The sequence below is a fragment of the Sapajus apella genome, unplaced genomic scaffold, assembly GCF_009761245.1.
Source record: "Sapajus apella isolate SASKATOON/1434 unplaced genomic scaffold, GSC_monkey_1.0 scaffold22, whole genome shotgun sequence".
Classification (NCBI taxonomy): Eukaryota; Metazoa; Chordata; class Mammalia; order Primates; family Cebidae; genus Sapajus; species Sapajus apella.
The window spans coordinates 19,394,788-19,414,485 of NW_022436962.1; the positions used below are offsets into that span (position 1 = coordinate 19,394,788).

Here is a 19,698-nt window from a genome sequence, read left to right on the forward strand (position 1 = left end):
CCCCTTCCATATGTATTTTCAATATTTTCTTTTGTTGTATTCGTCACATTTTTATGTAGCAAAAAGAAAGTGTATAAAAGTATATTAGAAGCAGCACAGAAAAGCTACTCATTTTAGATGCTAAACTTAATTTTAAATATATATATATATATATATATATATATATATATATATGTATGGGTATAATTATACAAACTGAGAAGAGCATAAAGGTAACAGGGGCTTGAATTTTAGTGTATTAAAAAAATGACTTCACTTTAACATAAGCTTTACAAAAACAAAGAGTTTTAAAGTTAAGACCAAAACAGATGAAATTTCAGCTCTGATTTGGCTTTAATTCTGGCTATGACCCCAGTTATCAGGACTGGTTCATGTTATCAAGAACACGAATTCACTTTTACCGAGGCAGAAATGTGACTTTAATCTTTACTTTCTCCATGCCTTTACCTCCCTGTCTCTCACTCCATATAGTTGCGTGGTCCTCTAACGACCAACCTCCTGATCCCCGGGTAAGGCAGCGGCGTGCTTTGATACCGGAATACCCTCTCCTTCTACCTCAAGCACTGTATGGCATAGGTATTGTTAAAATTCCTTTTTGAATTTCTGTTAACTCTTGTTTTGCTAATCCCTTTCTGAAAAGCCAAGATATTCCTCGCAATCATTTAAAACACCCTCAGGGTATCATGAAAATCAGAACTGTGAATCATCACTCCACAGTGAACTCTTCTGACATTTGCTATAGAGAGAGAATAACGTCAGTCCCCACCAATTCTAAGCCTCAGCTTAAGACCGAACCCATAATCGTATAGTAATTGTTTCCACCACTGGAAATGGTGTTACTCATAGCTATTTAAAGTTGCTATCTTTACTAAAGTCACTAGAGCCCCTTTACTGTGACAAGTCCCTTTGTAAGCTGACATTTCTACTTGGATGCATAGTCGGACCTACAAATTTATCACTGACGTTCCTTACTAGAAAGTTCAAAAGAAATTGTTGACTTTTATCGATCTCTATCATGTTTTATCAAACTGATATCAAAATATTGGCTTTACAGATCAGGGAGAACTTGAGCAGAATTCTCTGAAATAATGGGTAGTGTGGAGCCACAGTGACATAGCTTTTCATGCTGTTGTTAATAACAATACTATCAACATTATCATTTTGAAGTAGTTTATTTAAATGCCATCAACTAGAGACTAAAATATCTTGATTCTCCTCCAGGAAGCCATGCTGAAGGTACTGGGTACATCTGTGAACTTGTGCTAGTGTTTTTACCTCTCTCTGCCTCAAATCTTTCTGTCTTTGAATTGAAAAAACTAATACTCGATTCCTGGGTTAGAACAATGGCTTTCAATTTGGGGGAGGAGGGTCAGGCTGGTGCGCTTTCACCTCCTGGGGGACATTTGGCAGTGTATGAAGACATTTTTGTTTCTCACAATTCAGGGGTGCTACTGGCATCTAGTGGGTAGAGGCCATGGGTGCCGCTAAACCTCCTATAATGAGCAGGTCAGCCCCTCATGACAAAGAATTATCTTGTCCCAAATATCAATAGTGCCAAGGCTGAGAAACCCTGGGTGAGAAAAATGATATTTAATATGTATATAATAATATATTAATATAAATGATGTATATCAATTATCTAAAAAAGTATGGACACTTCAACAAATGTTAGTCTTGTTTCTTTGGTCTCTCAAACCCTTCACTAACATTTTCCTTACAAATACTTTTTCACATACTGTTGAACTACATTCTGGCTGTTCCCACTGCCGTAGTCAACAATCGTTTTACATCTTGTAATAAATCCTTTCTTTTTATTTTTCTAAAAGTCATATAGATGTGATTATAATCCAACTGCAATATCAAATATCCACATGATCAAATTCTTATTCTTCCTTTAGATGTAGTAATCCTTGGGCAGGTGTCTTCTAAAGAATATACAAGCTCACCTATTTAAGTAGTTTTGACTTAATTTGAGGGGTTTTATTAGCAAACAGTGTAAGACAAAGTAGCTGGTATAATACAGAGTGATGTTTAAATTAGTTTACAATTTGCTTGGCCTCATCTAGAACTGCAACGAACAAAGCCATTCAGAAATGTCAGCTGTGTTCCTAACCACTGTAACAAATTGTCGCCTGAACGCTGCACACCTAATGACTTCAAATTAGCTTCACTGCGGTATCGCCTGACAGTTCGTTACGACTGTTAGCAACATAGCTGGCGTATCATGACCAATAAATTGGTTTCAGTGTGGGCTGGGAAAGGGACTTCCATCAATTTGATTAAAGAAATTACTGTAGCATTCAAAGCATAAAGACAAACTAGTTTAAGGAGACAGAAATAAGTTAACTGTACCAGAAAAACATTGCTCATCATTTGAAAATTTGTTTATAAACTATTTGAAAATTAAAGACCAAAGAAAAAATAATTCAAGTAGAATACTTAAATTCTCAAAACTTACAAGCATGTATGTATTGATTCATATTACAAGATGAGTCAAGAGGAAAAAGAAGAGAAATATTTTTAAATGCTAACTTTACCACATAGGAAAAGTTACCATGTGCATTTAATATTTATTTTCACAATTTATCTGTACAGTTAAGATAAATATCTAATAGTAAACCAAAGCAAAGCTTGTGACTATGACTAGCAATTGAATATAACTAGGCACTATGAGCAAAACTAGTGATTTCTCGTTGAGAAAATAGTACATTAGACTGCCTCTGACAAAAACACTTTTTAAAGTGCAAAGGGAAAGGAGAAGTATTTGCTAGGAAAAAGGTAAGAATTTTAACAAAGGATAAATAATTTTTAAAATTTATAATCTCGTTAGCTTACACTGGCAGTAGTACCTGTACATATGAAAAACTAACACGAACTCAAGGTGGTACCAATATAACTAATATAAAGTTTAAGGATTCTATTAGGATACGCAAAGCTCTAAATTATGATTAAAAATAAACATAAAGAATTTTTGTTAAGTCCAAATGAAAAAAATTTGAATTTGCCCAAATCTATATACATAACCTAGGGAATTAATTGCAAACTTTTCTTTTTCTTTTTAGAAAACGTACCTGGAATATGCTTTGCCCATCCAATGATAACCACCAACTCGCGGTCCGCCAAGTCACACAGTGTAGTGAGGGCTTTAATGTCACTGTCGGGGACAGTCGGGTCAGGCATGGCATAGATCTTCTCCGGTTCAGCCACCAACAAATGTGAGACAATCTTGTTATCTGTAAGATCAGACCAGAGCACTACAAGATCACTAGCAGTAACATCCCTCTTTTATAAACCCTAGAGTATTTTGTGCTTTGAAAAACAATCCAAATAGCCTACAATAAACCTTAAATATTCCAATTATGGCTTAGATGTATATATTAAACAGTGTTCAGGAAAGCTCATAGCCAGACATAAGCCATTGCAGTCATGATAGAAGGTAGTCGTTTTTTTCTTCTTTGCTCTACCTGCTTTTGCTGGAATGAAGCATCTGTCCTGTAGTGAAAATTTTTATAGCAAACAGATAAGAGAAGTTAGATGCTTTCTGAGTTTGTGCTTTGATTCTTAAGTGGGATTTGGGAAGTAGATTAAATGGTATACAACAGCTTACAATAAAACCCCCAGTACACCACTGAAATATAGACCATAATGCAGGAGGCAAAGAACTACTAATGCCCATAGTCATAATGGGCATGAAAGTCATTAATTGTCTTAATTCCTTTAAAGAAGAGCAAAGGTCAGAGCCCTTCTGCCTTGGTGAATTACTGACTGTATAACTCTATCTCCGTGGGATGCATTAAATAGGAATTTCTTCTTTCTCTCGCTCCCCACACATCCAGCCAACCTTCCAAATACAGCTAATATGTTTCCATAAAAATACTCCTACTTAAATGTTACAGTCATTTTCTCTTCTGTGTGTCAAATTCTTTAATGCTCTATTTTCATCTGTTGTCCTTAGTTCATTCTCTGTTCAGATTTATCTGTCTGAAATTTGTGATATATGCTTTAAAAATCCTTCACAAAATAAACACTAGAGACAAATGGAGGGCATCACATCAAATGTGTTTTATTGCTCAGGGGCATGTGAGAGTTTATGGAAGAGGCTGTAAAGCCTTGCTAACAGAATGATTTTTCTTGTTGGCCCTATTTTCAATTTCTATATGTAGCTTAAGATTTTATATTTTATTCTAAGTGAGGAGATACAAATGGGTAAGAATAAACCCATATATTTAAATGTTCTATGTACTATTACTGTAGAAACCAGGACTTTAAATGAGATTCTTGTGAACACAGCCAAAGTTCCCAATGTGTTTACCAGACTCTTTGCCTTTTGCTGTAAGTTTTTAACCCAATATAAAAGACTTCACATAACTTGGAATTAGACATAGCATTCTTTTTATCTCCTTTCATGAAAGAATGAGACTTGTCCAAGCTATCGTTAGCACTTTTTCTAACATTTAAAAAATTTCTAAATATGGCTCCCATATTAATTACACTTATTTCAAATAGACAACAGATAATAGTCTATCATCATCAAATGGAATAGGCAGATTTGGGAGGAAATATTCCCCAATACTGTTTTCTAGAAAATAATTAAAAATCAAATAGAGATTAATTTTCAATTTGCAGGATCGACAGAAAATGGCTTTCTTTTAAATATGCTACAGAAACAACACCCTGTATTTTTAGTTATGCTTGGAAAAGTTTCAACTTTCATTGCTCTGACAATGCAACAAAACCTGTCAGCAACCACTAGATTCTCAGGATTAGAAGCAAATACAATAGTAAAGAGCAGGAAAACATGTCCAAAGGTAATCATGATTCCAGTTTTTTTTAGTACAGGGAACATAGCACTGGCTTTATCCGAGTCAATGGATACTTGACATGAGGGGTCAGAGAAATCTGGCTAAAGTTTAGAAATTCCCATCATTCAGAAAAGGAATAGCCGGCAGCACTCTTTCTAGGTAAATCTTATTTAATGTTTCCCTAATTAGAATCAATAGAACCCAATTTTCATTCCTGGGCCTTTGTAGTACACAATCAGTCAGGGTCCAGAAACCTCCCCAGCCACTTTCTCAGAAAAGCCCAAGCATAGTCTCTTGACACTTATCTGACAGGATCTGAAAATTAAGTTTTATAAATGTTTGTTACAAAAACACACTAATTGGATGGACTAAGGAAAATTAACACAGAGGCCTTTAGATAATGAGTAATGATTTATTAGGAGTCCTCTTTATCTCAGACAAATGGAGCTCACTGAAATTGCTGTAATCTTCTTAGAGGTACTTGACAAGCCACTTCCCAATTTCTCAGGTTTACGAAGAAAACTATAGACGTTTCTCTATCCTTTCAACTTACAAATGGGGTGGCGCTCGTTTTTCTTTCAGTAAAGGAAATTATCAATGGTTTCAGTCAACATTTGTATAAAATAAATGAGAAACGGGCAGTCTGTATATTAGTGAATTCAGGAAAACTAAACCTCTAATGAAATTAAGCATTAATGTTTATTGCATTTTATTGTATTATCAGAGAGTTTTTTTATTATAATGTGCAAAATCTGCTTAATGCAGTCCTCGATTGTATTTGCAGAATGCCAAACGGCTTATGCAGGCTGAGGAGAAGATGCCAGATTGGACAATTGAAGGTATAATCAACATAATGTTTTTTGGAAAGGCAAAAGGAAACTATGCCATATGTTCACTTAAGCTTTAATTTTATGTAAAACTGGTTGTTTTTCCTTTGACATAGCTAAAATGTCCTTTCATTTACAGTTCAGGGTCTGTTTTATTTATTTAACAGATCCCCATATGCTCACATATGTATGATGCACAGCAGTGACCCCTCCTGGAGAATCTGAATTAGAAGTAGACACCTCTTCTTTGGAGGCAGATCAAAAATTACCTATGTCTTTCCTAGAACTGCTACAGATGCATTTTCCTCTGGTGAGTGCCGGTTGTATCTTCTTAGACAAAGACAGCTAAATGTGAGAACTGTTTTCACCAAAGCACTCCTCCATGCTCAGTAGGAACCCTATTCATAAACATCCTAAAACGCTAGTTCTATTGCACTGCAACTATTAACTGATTTTCAGAAAATGGGATACTGTTATTGCCTCAATCTATAGTCCAACTCTTTTTAGTTAATGACAAAAAGAATGGGGCTTGCATTTTAGCAATGTACCAGTCATCCTTTCAAATTGCAACTTGGCCACATAAAACCATGAGCTCTTTAAAAACAATTCATATCACCCATAAGGGCATCTCAGATGGAACTAGCAACCTATGCTTGTTATTAGTAGTGCCCATTCTTGTTTTAATCTATTGCTAGCTATTGTGTTAACCTTCTGTAGCTTCAAATTAATGAGGCCCCTAATGTATTTTCATTGGGAGGTTGAGCAGTCAAACTCATTTAGTTAGTGAAAACTACAAAAATCACTTTCTTGTGAAATCTGAAACTAACAGCTCCAGTGAACTAATGATCACAATATGATCCATTTTATGTACCTCTGCAAATAAAGATAACCAGTAAACGTAAAATTCACACTGTATAAGCTATGCATTAATATGCTTATGCTTCCACAAAATGACTAGGTAAAAAGAAGGCTGGAGAGAGAAAACCACCGATATCTTTAAAAGAAAAAACAAGATAATTAGCTGAGTTTCTGTTCCTCCTCACAGACAATCCTTGGGAGTAGAGCCACTGTTCTCCAACAAAGAGAAGTCTCCTTGGAGTCAGTAGGGATGGGCATGCCAAAGCTGATGTACGTAGGGCCAACTGGGAGGATTTCACGTTCTGGGAAGCCAGACACATCTGCTGTACTTACATGGCTTTTTGGCTGGCTGAACCAGCTGAGGGTTCAGGTATGGGCTGTTCTCCGCATCTATTCTGCGCTTGTACTTCTGCCGACCTCCGCGTACTCTGTCAAGACGCACCCCTGTGAGCAAAAAGAGACACCAGCTTACTATTAAGGCAGCTATCTTTGAGACCAATCAAATACATAGATAATATCCCCCAAGGGCACATAGGTGACAAACAGTAGAATGCAGAATAGACCAGGGGTACTAATGTAAATAAGTGGTGGCTAAATCAAAATTGCCAGAAGTTGAAAACCAAATCTGCTAGCAGATGACAGACCCAAAAGACATTTTGGGCAAAGCCATCGAGGTCACTATTTGCACATCAAAGAAAAGGCTGATTTTCGTGTGGATTAAGGAGCCACTATGTGGTGGTAGTATAGTTTCTTAAAGACACTGGTATTTTGTATCCTCTTCATCAGTCAGCCCTGAAAGCTCAATGTGTAGGATCAAGTAGATCAAGAGCTATCCAACTCTCCTCCAGTCTTCCAGAGGCCTCAGTATGGACCTGTGGAACTGAGCTGAATAAAGAGCACCCCAGCACTTTGGGAGGCCGAGGTGGGCAGATCACAAAGGAGTTCAAGACCAGCCTGGCCAACATAGTGAAACCCCATCTCTACTAACACATACAAAAAAATTAGCCGGGCATGGTGGTGTGTGCCTGTAGTCCCTGATACTTGGGAGGCTGAGGCAGGAGAATCACCTGAACCCAGGAGGTAGAGGTTGCAGTGAGGTGAGATCGCACCACTGCACTCCAGCCTGCATGACAGAGTGAGACTTCATCTCAAAAAAAAAAAAAAAAAAAAAAAAAAAAGAACACCTATATTGAGGGAGGCTGGAATTAACACTACAAGATTCACTCCCGCGAGATACAATAATTGTTCCATATCAAAATGTCAATATGTCTCTGAAGGGGAATGTTATTTACATATTGGCACAAATTTGTATTTATTCTCATATGTAAGAAAACTGAGAACAGGTATAGGCTGAATACAGAACAGAAAGAGGAGCTTCCCAGCTGGGCTCATTGGCTCACACCTTTAATCCCAGCACTTTGGGAAGCCGAGGTGGGCAGATCACCTGAGGTCGCCAGTTCAAGACCAGCCTGACCAACATGGGAAAATCCCATCTCTACTAAAACTACAAAACTGGCCTAGCGTGGTGGCGCATGCCTGTAATCCCAGCTACTAGGGAGGCTGAGGCAGGAGAATCACTTGAACACGGGAGGCACAGGTCGTGGTGAGTCAAGATCGTGCCATTGCACTCCAGCCTGGGCAACAAGAGCAAAGCTCCATCTCAAAAAAAATAAAGAGGAGCTTCCCAAAGAGTTCCAAAGGCCTGGATGTTGAAGGAAGGGCACATTAATAGGAGAGAACTAAAGGGTGAAGCTGGAAAGTAGGCCAAAGTAGTCTGTCAGGAATAAAACTTTTTCCCAAAAAGTGATGAGTTGGGTCAAGATTCAAAGGGGATTTTTCTGGCAGTGGATTTAAAAGATTACGGAAAAAACCAAGGGAATGAATGGGATTAAAAATATAGGAAAATTTCATTAATATCAGGAAGTGATAGGGAAGAGCTTGTTAATAATCTAGTTTCCAGCCTGTAATTATAAAGTTTAGCACAGGACCACATAAATCCCTACCAAATATAAGGATGATTACTTGGGAGCAGAAGTGAGGAGACACTCTTTTTATGGTATTAGGTTGTACCTTAATTGATATAACAATGTAAAATTACCCATTTATAAGTCCAACCATGTAATTCATGTACATATTTTGGTATTTCTCAAACTGTTTAGGAAAGAGATTTGGTTTAACAGCATCATCAGTATTACTATTTTTACTTAAGTCCTCTCAGAGCCATTAATATGCAATGGGCTCTGTGAAACTCTAAGAGGAAGATACATAGCACATGCAATGTTTTGCAAACCAGTTGAACCAGAGCTGGGGTTTTTTGGAATACTTATTAATGTCATGCAGAATGTGTGAGTTGTGGGTTATCTGAGTTATATGAAACAATTTGGGAAAGGCAGATATATTTCTATGTGAATACTTATAGTAAGTATATTACTTAAATATTAAAAGATTATTAGGAAAACAATTTTTCATATTATCTTAATACTACTTTAAGAGTTGATTATCTTTTAGTGGAACACACAAATATTTGGTTCTAGATAAAGTCTGAATTGTCATATTGAAACATCAGAATACAGCGTAAATAAAATCAGGAGACAACGTTGAGAAAAGTTAAATAGGTTAAACAAACAAATATCAAAAACCAAAAGTTAGGTATGGTTATTAACTATTCACTGAAAATTGCCATGCATGTTGGTCACAAAGAAGTTATATTTCTTTTACTGCTGCCTTTAAAGCACTTCATGCCTCCAGCAGGTGTGTTCCTTTGTTCATCGAATTCCTAATGTTCTATTTTTATTGCATCTATATTTAATAAAGTTTAACGCCACCTTCTTCTCTCCACTTTTATCATGATTTATCTTTTTTTCATCTTTCTCTTCAAAATTTTCTTCAGAATATTTTTCCAGTTGAGGGTGACCACATTTTATCTGGTCATCTAAGACATGTTGAAACCTGTTTCATTACATGAGTTTTGCAAATTCAAAATCTTACTAAAACATTAAAAGCATATGACACTAATTATATCCTCACATATTTGTCATCCAATTCCAACCCAATGAGAACATTTAATCTGATATTATTAGAAGTGTAAAGAGAAGGCAGGGAGAGAGAAACCGACAGCAAAAGCTAAAGAGAGAGGAAACATTTTTGGACATCTCTACGATTGTCAGAGCCAAGAAAGCTGGCAGAATAAATCTTGATTGGGTTTGTAGACTCCCTAAATTTGCCTTTCATGCTTGTCAAAAAATGTATTCGCCATTAGCAATATGTCCTCATATATTGAACAAAACACTACATATTGTCTAACCTAGAAGTCAGAGCTGGTGAGTTTCTGACAATAGAGTTTTGTCCATTATGAAGGCCTGTGGAAGAAGACCATGGCTGAGTGACTTGATTCAAGGTCTTGGTGGAAAACAATTCAAACATTCAGTTATATCACATTAAAGCCATCAAGTGGTTTAGCCAACTGGGCTAAGTGTACAAAGAAAGAGCAACAGTGAAAACTAGCTATGATACATCACGAAGAAAAAATGCACGTCATTGATCGACAGGGTTCTTATTATGTGTTACGGGTTTTTTTTTTTTTTTGTATTTGTAGAGACTCATTCTTTAAATATTATCAAATACATTCCATTACTATGCATTTCTATTTCAACTTCAGAAGGCGACTACAGAAAAATTCATATTACCTATTCCATGCCTCACAATTCTAAGAGGGTGCTCTCTTATGTTTCTACCCCACATCCCTTCCTGTGTGTGTGTAGATCAATAACTATCTATCCATACGCTCATATATACATCTCAACCTTCCCATCCATCCATTCATTCATCCTGACTATACACCTATCTTGTGAAAAACTTTTCACATAAGTCATGATTTTACACTTTATTTCCTAAATAAAGATTAATTGGACAATGCATTCTTTTATGATTTGTAATTTTATTTATATGATAGTAGAAAAAGATTAGCTATTGAGACTCATAAAAACAGATTACATAATTATATAGTAAGAGTTGACACAGACTCCATATGCAGTAATATTCTCCTCAAGTTTAGGTAATAATTAATGGTAAAAATTTCTAGAGCCAATATATTTTAAAGGATCATAATAACTGATACTTGTGAATTTTTCATTCCCTGTAAAAAGCAGACAAATATTTTCAATTTCAAATATTTCAAATAAAGTAGAAAACATTTCTACTGCTTTTAACTCATTTTCAAAATCTGGAAAAATCTGTCTTTTATGCATTGTGTAGTGGGATGACGATTTTATTATTGGTAATTTTTGGTTTATCTGACTTCATACTTGGTGAACTGTTTGAACCAAAATCCTAGTAACATACAGATGCAACTACTTCCACATCATAATGAAAGTAATCATCAATTTATTCAGTTACATTGAGGGAAAAACACTACCAGTAAAACAAGTTTTTCCCCTCAGGACAATCATATAAACACCTACACACAAGGGATATAGGTCTAAAAGTTAAAACAGTCCAAAATGTGTCTTCAAACATGTGATAAAGCCTCTTTATTTCTGCAACATTAAAAATAGGTTTATTTATGTAAATCATCATAACATATGCACTTAAATTCAATAATGTTATTTTAAATGGTCTTATAAAACAATACTGTATAGATATCCTTAAGATATTTGTATAGTTTCAACATAATTCTATTTTTAATGTTTTTCCAGAAAAAAAATTTAAAAACAATTAAAAACACCAATACAATTAAAGCACCATATCATAAATGAGGCAGGATTTCAGAAAATTAAACATTGGATTATGAAAAAGCACCTCTCATAATTTTTAGAAAAGTCAATGGAAAACAAACTCTGCATAATTGGGATACTACATTTCTTCTCATTAAAAAGCAAATTTTATTGTGATAAAAGGTAGATTGCAAAGGACAGAAGTATTTAACTAAAAAGTAATGCTATTAAGTTTAAAATATTCTAAGTCAAAAGCATTGAATGACAATTCTATCTCTATCACCATTTCCTGGACATAGACTTAAGCCGTGATTTCTCATTAGGAGGAATACATGCAAATAATGTTTTGAGTTAAAAATAAATATAAATCTAATAAAAAATGAAGAGAGGCCAGGAAAAGAGAAATATAATACAAATTACCAAATAAGATTATTTTTATGTAATTGTTTGTAAGTACAACTAATTTATAGTAATTTTGTTATATGCTCTGGACTAAAAGTTTTAGCCTTGTATATATCAAAATGAAGGATAGCTAATAATCAATGTTTAAATCCCTATGAGCTTGGTCTATTATCTGTAATCACAATTTTGTGAAGATTAAAGTTTTCCTTATTAATGTTTTCAACTGTAATTACATAATACTCTATCTTAAGTACTTTATCTTAAATATTATGCAAAGAATGTGTCAAAGGAAATAAAGCATAGTTTGCAAGTCAGAATGGTTCAGTTCTTTAGCTCTTTCCATAACTATATCTATAAACATTGATGAGTCTCTTATTTGCTTTTCCAAATATAAGATGGATATAAAGAACATATTTTCCATGATGTTTTGCTATAATGATCCAATAACATTATATTATGGTTATTATACAAATGTACTTAAAATATTTTCTAAATCTTAAAATGCCAAGATCATTTATTGAACATCTATCTGCATATAGTGTTACAATCTATCCCATCACAATTCTGTAGGTAAACAGATTTGAGATGTGATGGAATGGTAAAATAACTTAAAGGATAAAAGCCAAATAATAATATTGTTTGATGTCTAAGTGATTTATAGAAATATCTAGATATTAGAAATATCTAATATCTAGAAATATTTTATTTCCTGCACATTCCTATCACTAATAATATCATTTAGATTGTGATTATTTAGAAGAGATACAGAAACAAATCAAAATTCTATTTTTTAAAAAAGATGCTTTTCCTGAGTTTAGCTATAAGTACACAATGCAAAGTTGGAGAATTTATAATTATCCAATTAAACTAATACATTTAAAATATTCGAACTAACCATTTTAGCAGAAACAAACAATATTTATGATCACAACCTGGGAAATCCAGATTTGTCATAAACAAACAATAATATAATCCAAATATTTCCACGAAAGTTGGCAAAGCCTGTCTCTATATACCTTCTCAATCTTAAACACAAACAATTTCTGTTTGGACTCCACTTGAAAACCACTTTTGAAGAAGTTTAAAAATAAGATTTCTCCCAGGAAATAAAATACCCACAATGTTCAATGTTTGACAGGATTAGAAGTTAATTAAGGCAATTAGATTTTCTATTCATGTGTAGATTGCCATTATCTTTTTCTTAAATAAAAGATTTTAATAGTTGGCATTACCTACCTAACAATGTTTCACATTGCTTCTTCTTTCAAATACTGCATTTGCCTACATTGCCACGAGGGAATTGCAAATCTTACACATTGTCAGAATTTACAAAATTGAGAAAGCAAGAGTAGGGCAAGGAGGCAAAAAAATATGCTTCAAGACAAATAAACACCAATAGAAGTAAAAGAGTTCAGCCCAAGGTCTTCTTAGGTCAGCTAATTTTGAGTCTACATTTTATGCCCAAATGCAAATTTTTATAATATTCTGTAGTCCAAAGTCAAAACTGTTTTTCACATCTTTAATAGCACAAAGTCAGAGGCATTTCATAGGATAATAAAAAATCTCCCCTTCAGAGAATTACACAAGGATGCTCTAGCCTACTTTCCTAATTTACAGATAATACATTTATTATGTTCCTAAACACAAATTTGCAGAAAAGCATTAATTATATAGACCCCTGGAATACTTAAGAAAGATGCAAATATTCACATTAAAGTATTAATGATTTTGAAAAGATAGTTAATGAATACTACAATAAGCAAACTGTTGTGTTACATAAATGTCATCAAAGATAGACTGTAATTGAGTATTTATTGGGAGCAGACTGGAAAGTCAGGACTTCTGAAACAATAAGGTAAAGAGGATGGGAACTTCTTCCTGCACTATACGTCTTCCTCATACAGTAATTACCTTTGCTGCCTAAGGCCACCTCCCTCCTTCCCTTGGGAAAGAGAAATATCCAACAGCACCCTTGAATTCTCCTGAGATTTCTATGAGGGAACCATCATAAACAGAGCATAGAGAAAAATCCCTTTGAGGAGCAGCAGGAAAATAAGCAAAGGCAGATTAGCAGTATCAGCCACAGCAGTGAGAATTTTAGTGCCAGCCCCTGATGGGGTTCTCCTTTGGGACAATATCCTGAGAGAGGGTACCCATTTAACCTAGAGTAGCTGTGCATATTTACAGGCTTCTCAGCAAGAGGAGTAGGGAAAATCATTTGTATATTAACATGTATACTCCAAGGAGAATCTAAGCATATCAAATTTGTGAGGATCATATAAGATAATTAAAGAAACCAACCGCTAGATATTTTATCTAACTATATTGCCTCTTCTCAAAATAGATTACTATACTGTTAAATATAGTTCATGATTTAGCCTTTTTCTTTCTATTTCAACAGTTTAACTCATTATACCTACCCCTCCCTACCAAGCAATGTCTTCGTTGTTAAATGAATTAATCAGTCTGTGCATGAAGTATCTTGGGATAAACCAAAATCATGGCCGGTGACTAGCAGTCTCTAGTTATTGAAAACATATCATGTGCTAGGCAACGGCTTCATGACTTAACACATACTAACACATTTAATCCTTATAGCAATTCTATGAGGCAGATGCTATTATCATCCCATTTTACAGATGAGAAAACCGGAACTAGTAAGAGGCAGAAACAGGAGTGGAAGTGGGAGAGAATGGCTGCAGAATTCATTTTCCTAAGCACTGTGTTTAAACGGCTTCTCCGCCATCAAAGTCTGTTTTTGGAAAAGAGCATTTAGTATATGTTCCAAAAGCAGAAACACAGGCAGCTGAAAGCCCATTATGGAGGTAAACAATACCTGCATCATGATATGGGGCACATATAAAAGGCAGGCAGAATGATGAACTAGCAGGAGGAAAAAAGAATGAACACTCTTACTCAAAAGGTCTAAGTGATTTTGCATCTATCACTTTGTAAGGTGATTTCACCTTTAAAAGTTTACAGCTATGAGACCGTGAACAAAAACCTAAAGTGATAAAAAGATTCCATTCCTCTTTTTTCCCACTGAGGCAGGGACTGAAGGATATTAATTTCCCTGCTCCTGGTCTTCAGACTAACACTGCACATTAGACAAGGTGTGTTTTTCAAGGGCCATGGAAGGAAAGCCACCTTCCAGTTGAACTTTACAGTTCGGGAGGGAGACCCACAGAGTCGATTTTCCACAAACTCCCCCGGCCAATGATTACATTTACTTATGCTGGAATATCATGACAACAATTCAGAAACTTTGGAAGCTGCTTGGCTGCATGTGGAAACATTATAATGGCTGATGATATAAAAGAGAAAAATCACACAGGGAGAGAAAATGCATATCCATTAGGCGGGCTTTAAAAAAAAAAAAAAAAAAAAACAGATTCCTCAGTCACTAAAAGAGATAAAAGCCATGACTCACATTAAAGCTTCCTTGCTCTACAGATGAATTAACAATTAGCAAGGGGAAGTCTTTCGTTTTCGTCTCCTGATAGCTATCTGGACTATTAAACATGTGAGGCTTGCATAGGAAATTACAAAGGCTTCCCTCTGTTTCAGATTCAAGTTGCATCCAAAGTACAGTTGTGGATTTCTGTGCATAGGACATAACCCCAAAGAAGTCCCTTCTTCTATTTGTTTCCCTCTCCACATATGATTGACTGCTCTTGGCTGGTTCTGGGGATCATGTGCTAAATTTATAATCTGCATCGGAGCTGAGATTGCAATGACAGAAATCGGAAATAACCATAAACAAAATATTTAGCAGGGGAGATGTTCTACCAGAGGTAAAGTTGCTTCATCTGAAGCATGGAGCCCTAATCTATGACACATACAAGTACAAATTATGTCATCTGCAACAGGTGACAAGTTTTAATTGAATGTCTTCTGTCTGCAATTCTGACAAAAGGTGAATGGAAATAAATGAGTCTGGCAAGACAGCCCTGAGCCTTACAATACCCAATATCTCATTATTTTTAAACAGCTATCTATAAACTGATGCTGACAAGCCTTGAACCTTTTATTTCTGCTCAAGAGGAGGTGGATGTGAACGGGGGAAAGAAGAAAGAAAGAAAAGGGGCATCCAGAACATTACATTAAACATGCAATACCTACCATTATCACTTCCCCAATGTAATTAAAGGAAATCTCCTATTCAAAAGGCACTATTTCTTACTTTGCTTGATGTCAGAGGGAGAGAGAGAGAATGAGAATGAGAGGATGCTTGGCCTGCATTTGCTAAACATAGGGACTATCTGTAAAGAAAAGAAGAAAATCTTCCCTTTCCTTCTTTTTGCCTGTTAAAAATTTCATAAACTATTTTTAAAAAAAGATATGATGGCTCATGCCTATCTAAACTATATTTTGTCTTGTTACTGTTTAAGATGAATGAATCTTCTCTTTATCCTTTTCCAAATTGCCTTCTTATATGAATAAAGTTATGAATTCATGGGTAAAGACATGAAATGGGATTGTACATCAACATCAGGAAAAGGGATTCTACTAATTCACAATTAAATGTGACACTGGCAGCAATAAGTTTAACCCAATAATAATAGTAATAACAGTGCACAGCACCCCATGGGGATGCTCTGTATAAACAGAAGCATGAGTTATTTATGCAAAATTCAATGCCCTGTAAAATGAATTAAATATGAAATCAACCAAGCAGGTTTACAAGTTGCTGGGTTGAGAGCGTCCAGTCACTTTGTTTCACTTGATGGAGATGAATATAGTGGAATATAGTAGAGTCTAATGATCAAAAAAGCAGACATGCATTTAAAATATAGATTTTTTTTAAAGGAAATAGATGGCAGAGAAAGGTGCCATAGGAGCCTGGAAGGCATTTGGTTTCAGCATATGTGAATCTAGATCATACAGGCAACGTAGGAAGAGCTTATCAAGTTCAAAAAGGAGCTTATGGAAATTCTAATATGGGAAAACTTCATGTCCTGGCCAATGTGTTAGTAATTCACTAAAGACTATAAAATGTATTACCAAACTCAAGCAGAAATTCTGAGGGTCAATTATAACATACCAAAAAGAAGCATGATGTTTGATAATATTTCTCTGGTGATCACTATAATTTGGCAAAGTTGAAATTCAAAATAAAGTAAATCTAGTATAAAGGATATAATATATATTCCCAGGTTATGTGTAAAGGGAATTATACCTCTTTAGGAAAAAATGTTTCCCCTTAGGAAAGGATTAGTTCAATAGAGATTAAATGTAAATACAATACAAGTGAGAGATTTCTTGTTACACTGTGACACTTCTTATTTCTTGTGACATTAGTAGCAACAAGTTTAACACAGTTATAGTAGTAATAACAATGCATAGTACTCCCAAGGGAAGGCTCCGTGTAAAAGAAGCCCGAATATTATTTATTCAAAATCCAATACCCTGTACAAATTAACTAAATATAAAATTAAACAAGCTGGTTTTCAGGTTGCTTGGTTGCAAGCCATAGTCACTTTGTTTATTCAATGGAGAGAAATACAGTGGATTCTAATGACTCCATTGTAAGTCTTAGTAGAATAAACAAGAAGTAATGAAGGAACATAAAGGAGTTAGAAGGATACTCTAAAATGGGTTGATTCAGAGTCTGATACAATAGAATACAGTGGTTTCCATCCCCTTCTCAACCAACTCTATATACCATTACTGACCCCCATTCATCTACCAATTGTGTTATTAATAGTCACGAGGAAAGTTAGTAAAGAAAAGAAAAACAGCAGAGATTATGAGAGAAAGGTATAAGCTCTGTAGAAATTCAGAAATTGAGAAGAAAGGCACAAAAGATTGAGCGTACATTCTTAGCTGCCTCGAGCCCTGAGCTATCCACAGTGGCACACAGTCCCCTGAGGGCACATTTTCAAGCCAATTAACATACAGTTTTCTTCTCCTAGAGTTGACAATTCAACTCTTGAGGAATGTAAGACCTCATGGGAAAAACTGAGGTTAGAGAATTATGAGTAGCAGTGAAAATAAGAAATCCATGTATATATAAATGATATATACTCATTAAAGTGAAGAAAAATATGAAAATACTATAGATGACAGACACACTAAATAAGTAATGTTTCTTGTTCTATTTATTTCCATTTAGCATCTTTTGATCTCTTGTATGTTTTCAGAATCTAAATTCAATCTGGTTTCAGTAAGATGACTATAAATTCTGTTTGCTTTGATGCATACAATATGCATATAAAAGGCATTCTATTTTGACATCTGGATTACAAGCTAAATATTCAATGTTATTTTCATTTTGCTACTCTGAGCAACTAGGTCTTACTATGGAGCCACTCCAGATTCACATTAAATTGACATCATGGTAACAATTTGGAGGATAGTTATATATATGTGTATGCGTAGCTACATGTCCATCTAAACATAACAATTGTTTTTTTGTCAAGGAAATTAACAATTGGGAAAGTATATACTCCGAGAGCCAATGAGGAAACCATACATGTGAAGTATTGTGGTATGGTGAAGTCCATAGCCTCTATTTTTGTTCTTAAATTAGAATGAGTGAAACATGTGTGGAAATATAGAAAACACCAATGATATAACCAGACACCAGGTAAAGTCTTGGCTGAGGAAAGTTTGTATTTGTATCAAGTCATGAATTTCCTGACAGACTTCCCTGTGTTTCGTTATTATATGATGTGTCATAGGAAGGGTAACTGCCAGTCTACTCGATGTGGTTCTTAATGCACGGGTGCATCTTTAAATTCCAGTGTGTGCCAAGAAAAAAAACAAACACACTTTTCCATTCACAAGGCAGCTCAAGGCTAGATGTTGAGAGTGGAAACCCCAAATGTCACTCTCTCATAGAGAAGGAGGCAGAATTTCCCATGAAAATTTCCTGGTATTTTCCAAACCTAATTTTCTTAGTCTTTTCTGTCAACTGTCTCCCTCTATGTTTGTGGAATATAGACTGGCCTAACTGTAAACGTCAAGGTATTTCATTTGTTACATATATTTGGCTTAATTCCATAAAAATTTGAGAGTGGACTGCATTGTGAAAATGACATACTAATTGAAAAAGCTCCAAAGGGTCAAAATATAATCAAATGATTTTGGTGTATGTTTTAAGTGTCTATTCCTCATCATGAGCCATGCAGTATGTATTACGTGCCTGCTACAAAGTAGGCACTCAAAAATACCGAATAAGTGAATAAAGAAATGTACAACAGGCTTTATAGCCATGCACTAATCAGATTTTTGTATTTCTTTTGGTAATTCTAAAACCGGAATGTACACACACACACACACACACGAATCTCTTGTCAGTTTTCTAAGTCATTCTTGATTGGCATGATTTTCTTAACGTACCAGTATGCAGCAACTTAAGAAAAGTGTAGAAAACCTGAAGATAACGACACATGAAGCACTAAAGGAAAAAAAAGAGTTAGCTGAAAGGTAGACTCTCAGAGTTTTATTTTCTAGTATTCATTATGGACAACATAAAACAAAACAATGTTTGATTTGCTGGGAAAATCTCAGTTAGATATTAAGAAGAACTGACTGATAAGAGAATTATATTTAGACACTGCATATCGAACAAGAAAGATCATAGGTTCCTATACTTGGGAAATTTGACAAATGAAGAAAATCGTTCTCTTCCTGAGACATTTTTATTGCTCTCCTGCCTGGAAGCAGATGAATGAGTTAGATCACATGTTAAGCTCTCTTCCAGTTCTAAGAGTCTATGAATGAAATGGTGTACTTAAAAAGATGGAATTGACCCACAGATTCAGAGTCAGACAACTGCCTTGGCAGTTGGAAACATCAACATACTTCATATCTTAAATCAGGGAAGACTGGAGCCAAATGGATAGCATTAATGAACCAGAAGAGCAGAAGGCTTTCTGGCACAGGTTTCAGCGTTCCCCTCATACTGACCTTGGCCAAATGCATTTCCTTTTGTTCTTGATGATAATAAAGCAAATAAAGTGCCCATGTTTGAAAAATGCTTCTAGCTTATTACTGCATTAGGAAAAGATCAATGTCTGTTGCACATCACTGTGGAAACTGAAGTATGGGAAATCATATACGGCTGCAGATTTGCAGACATTTACAACATAT

General features: G+C 35.1%; 1 protein-coding gene across 9 annotated transcripts in view; it reads right to left on the reverse strand.

Moving 5' to 3' along the window:
• ESRRG (estrogen related receptor gamma) overlaps window positions 1-19,698 on the reverse strand; it is a 640,029-nt gene that overhangs the window by 58,245 nt on the left and 562,086 nt on the right. For all 9 annotated transcript variants that reach the window (XM_032288597.1, XM_032288602.1, XM_032288596.1 and 6 more), the window contains 2 exons: window positions 6,821-6,931; window positions 3,072-3,233 (listed from right to left, as the gene is read on the reverse strand). In XM_032288597.1, coding sequence (XP_032144488.1) covers window positions 3,072-3,233; window positions 6,821-6,931 — 273 coding nt within the window. The remainder of the gene's footprint in view (window positions 1-3,071; window positions 3,234-6,820; window positions 6,932-19,698) is intronic.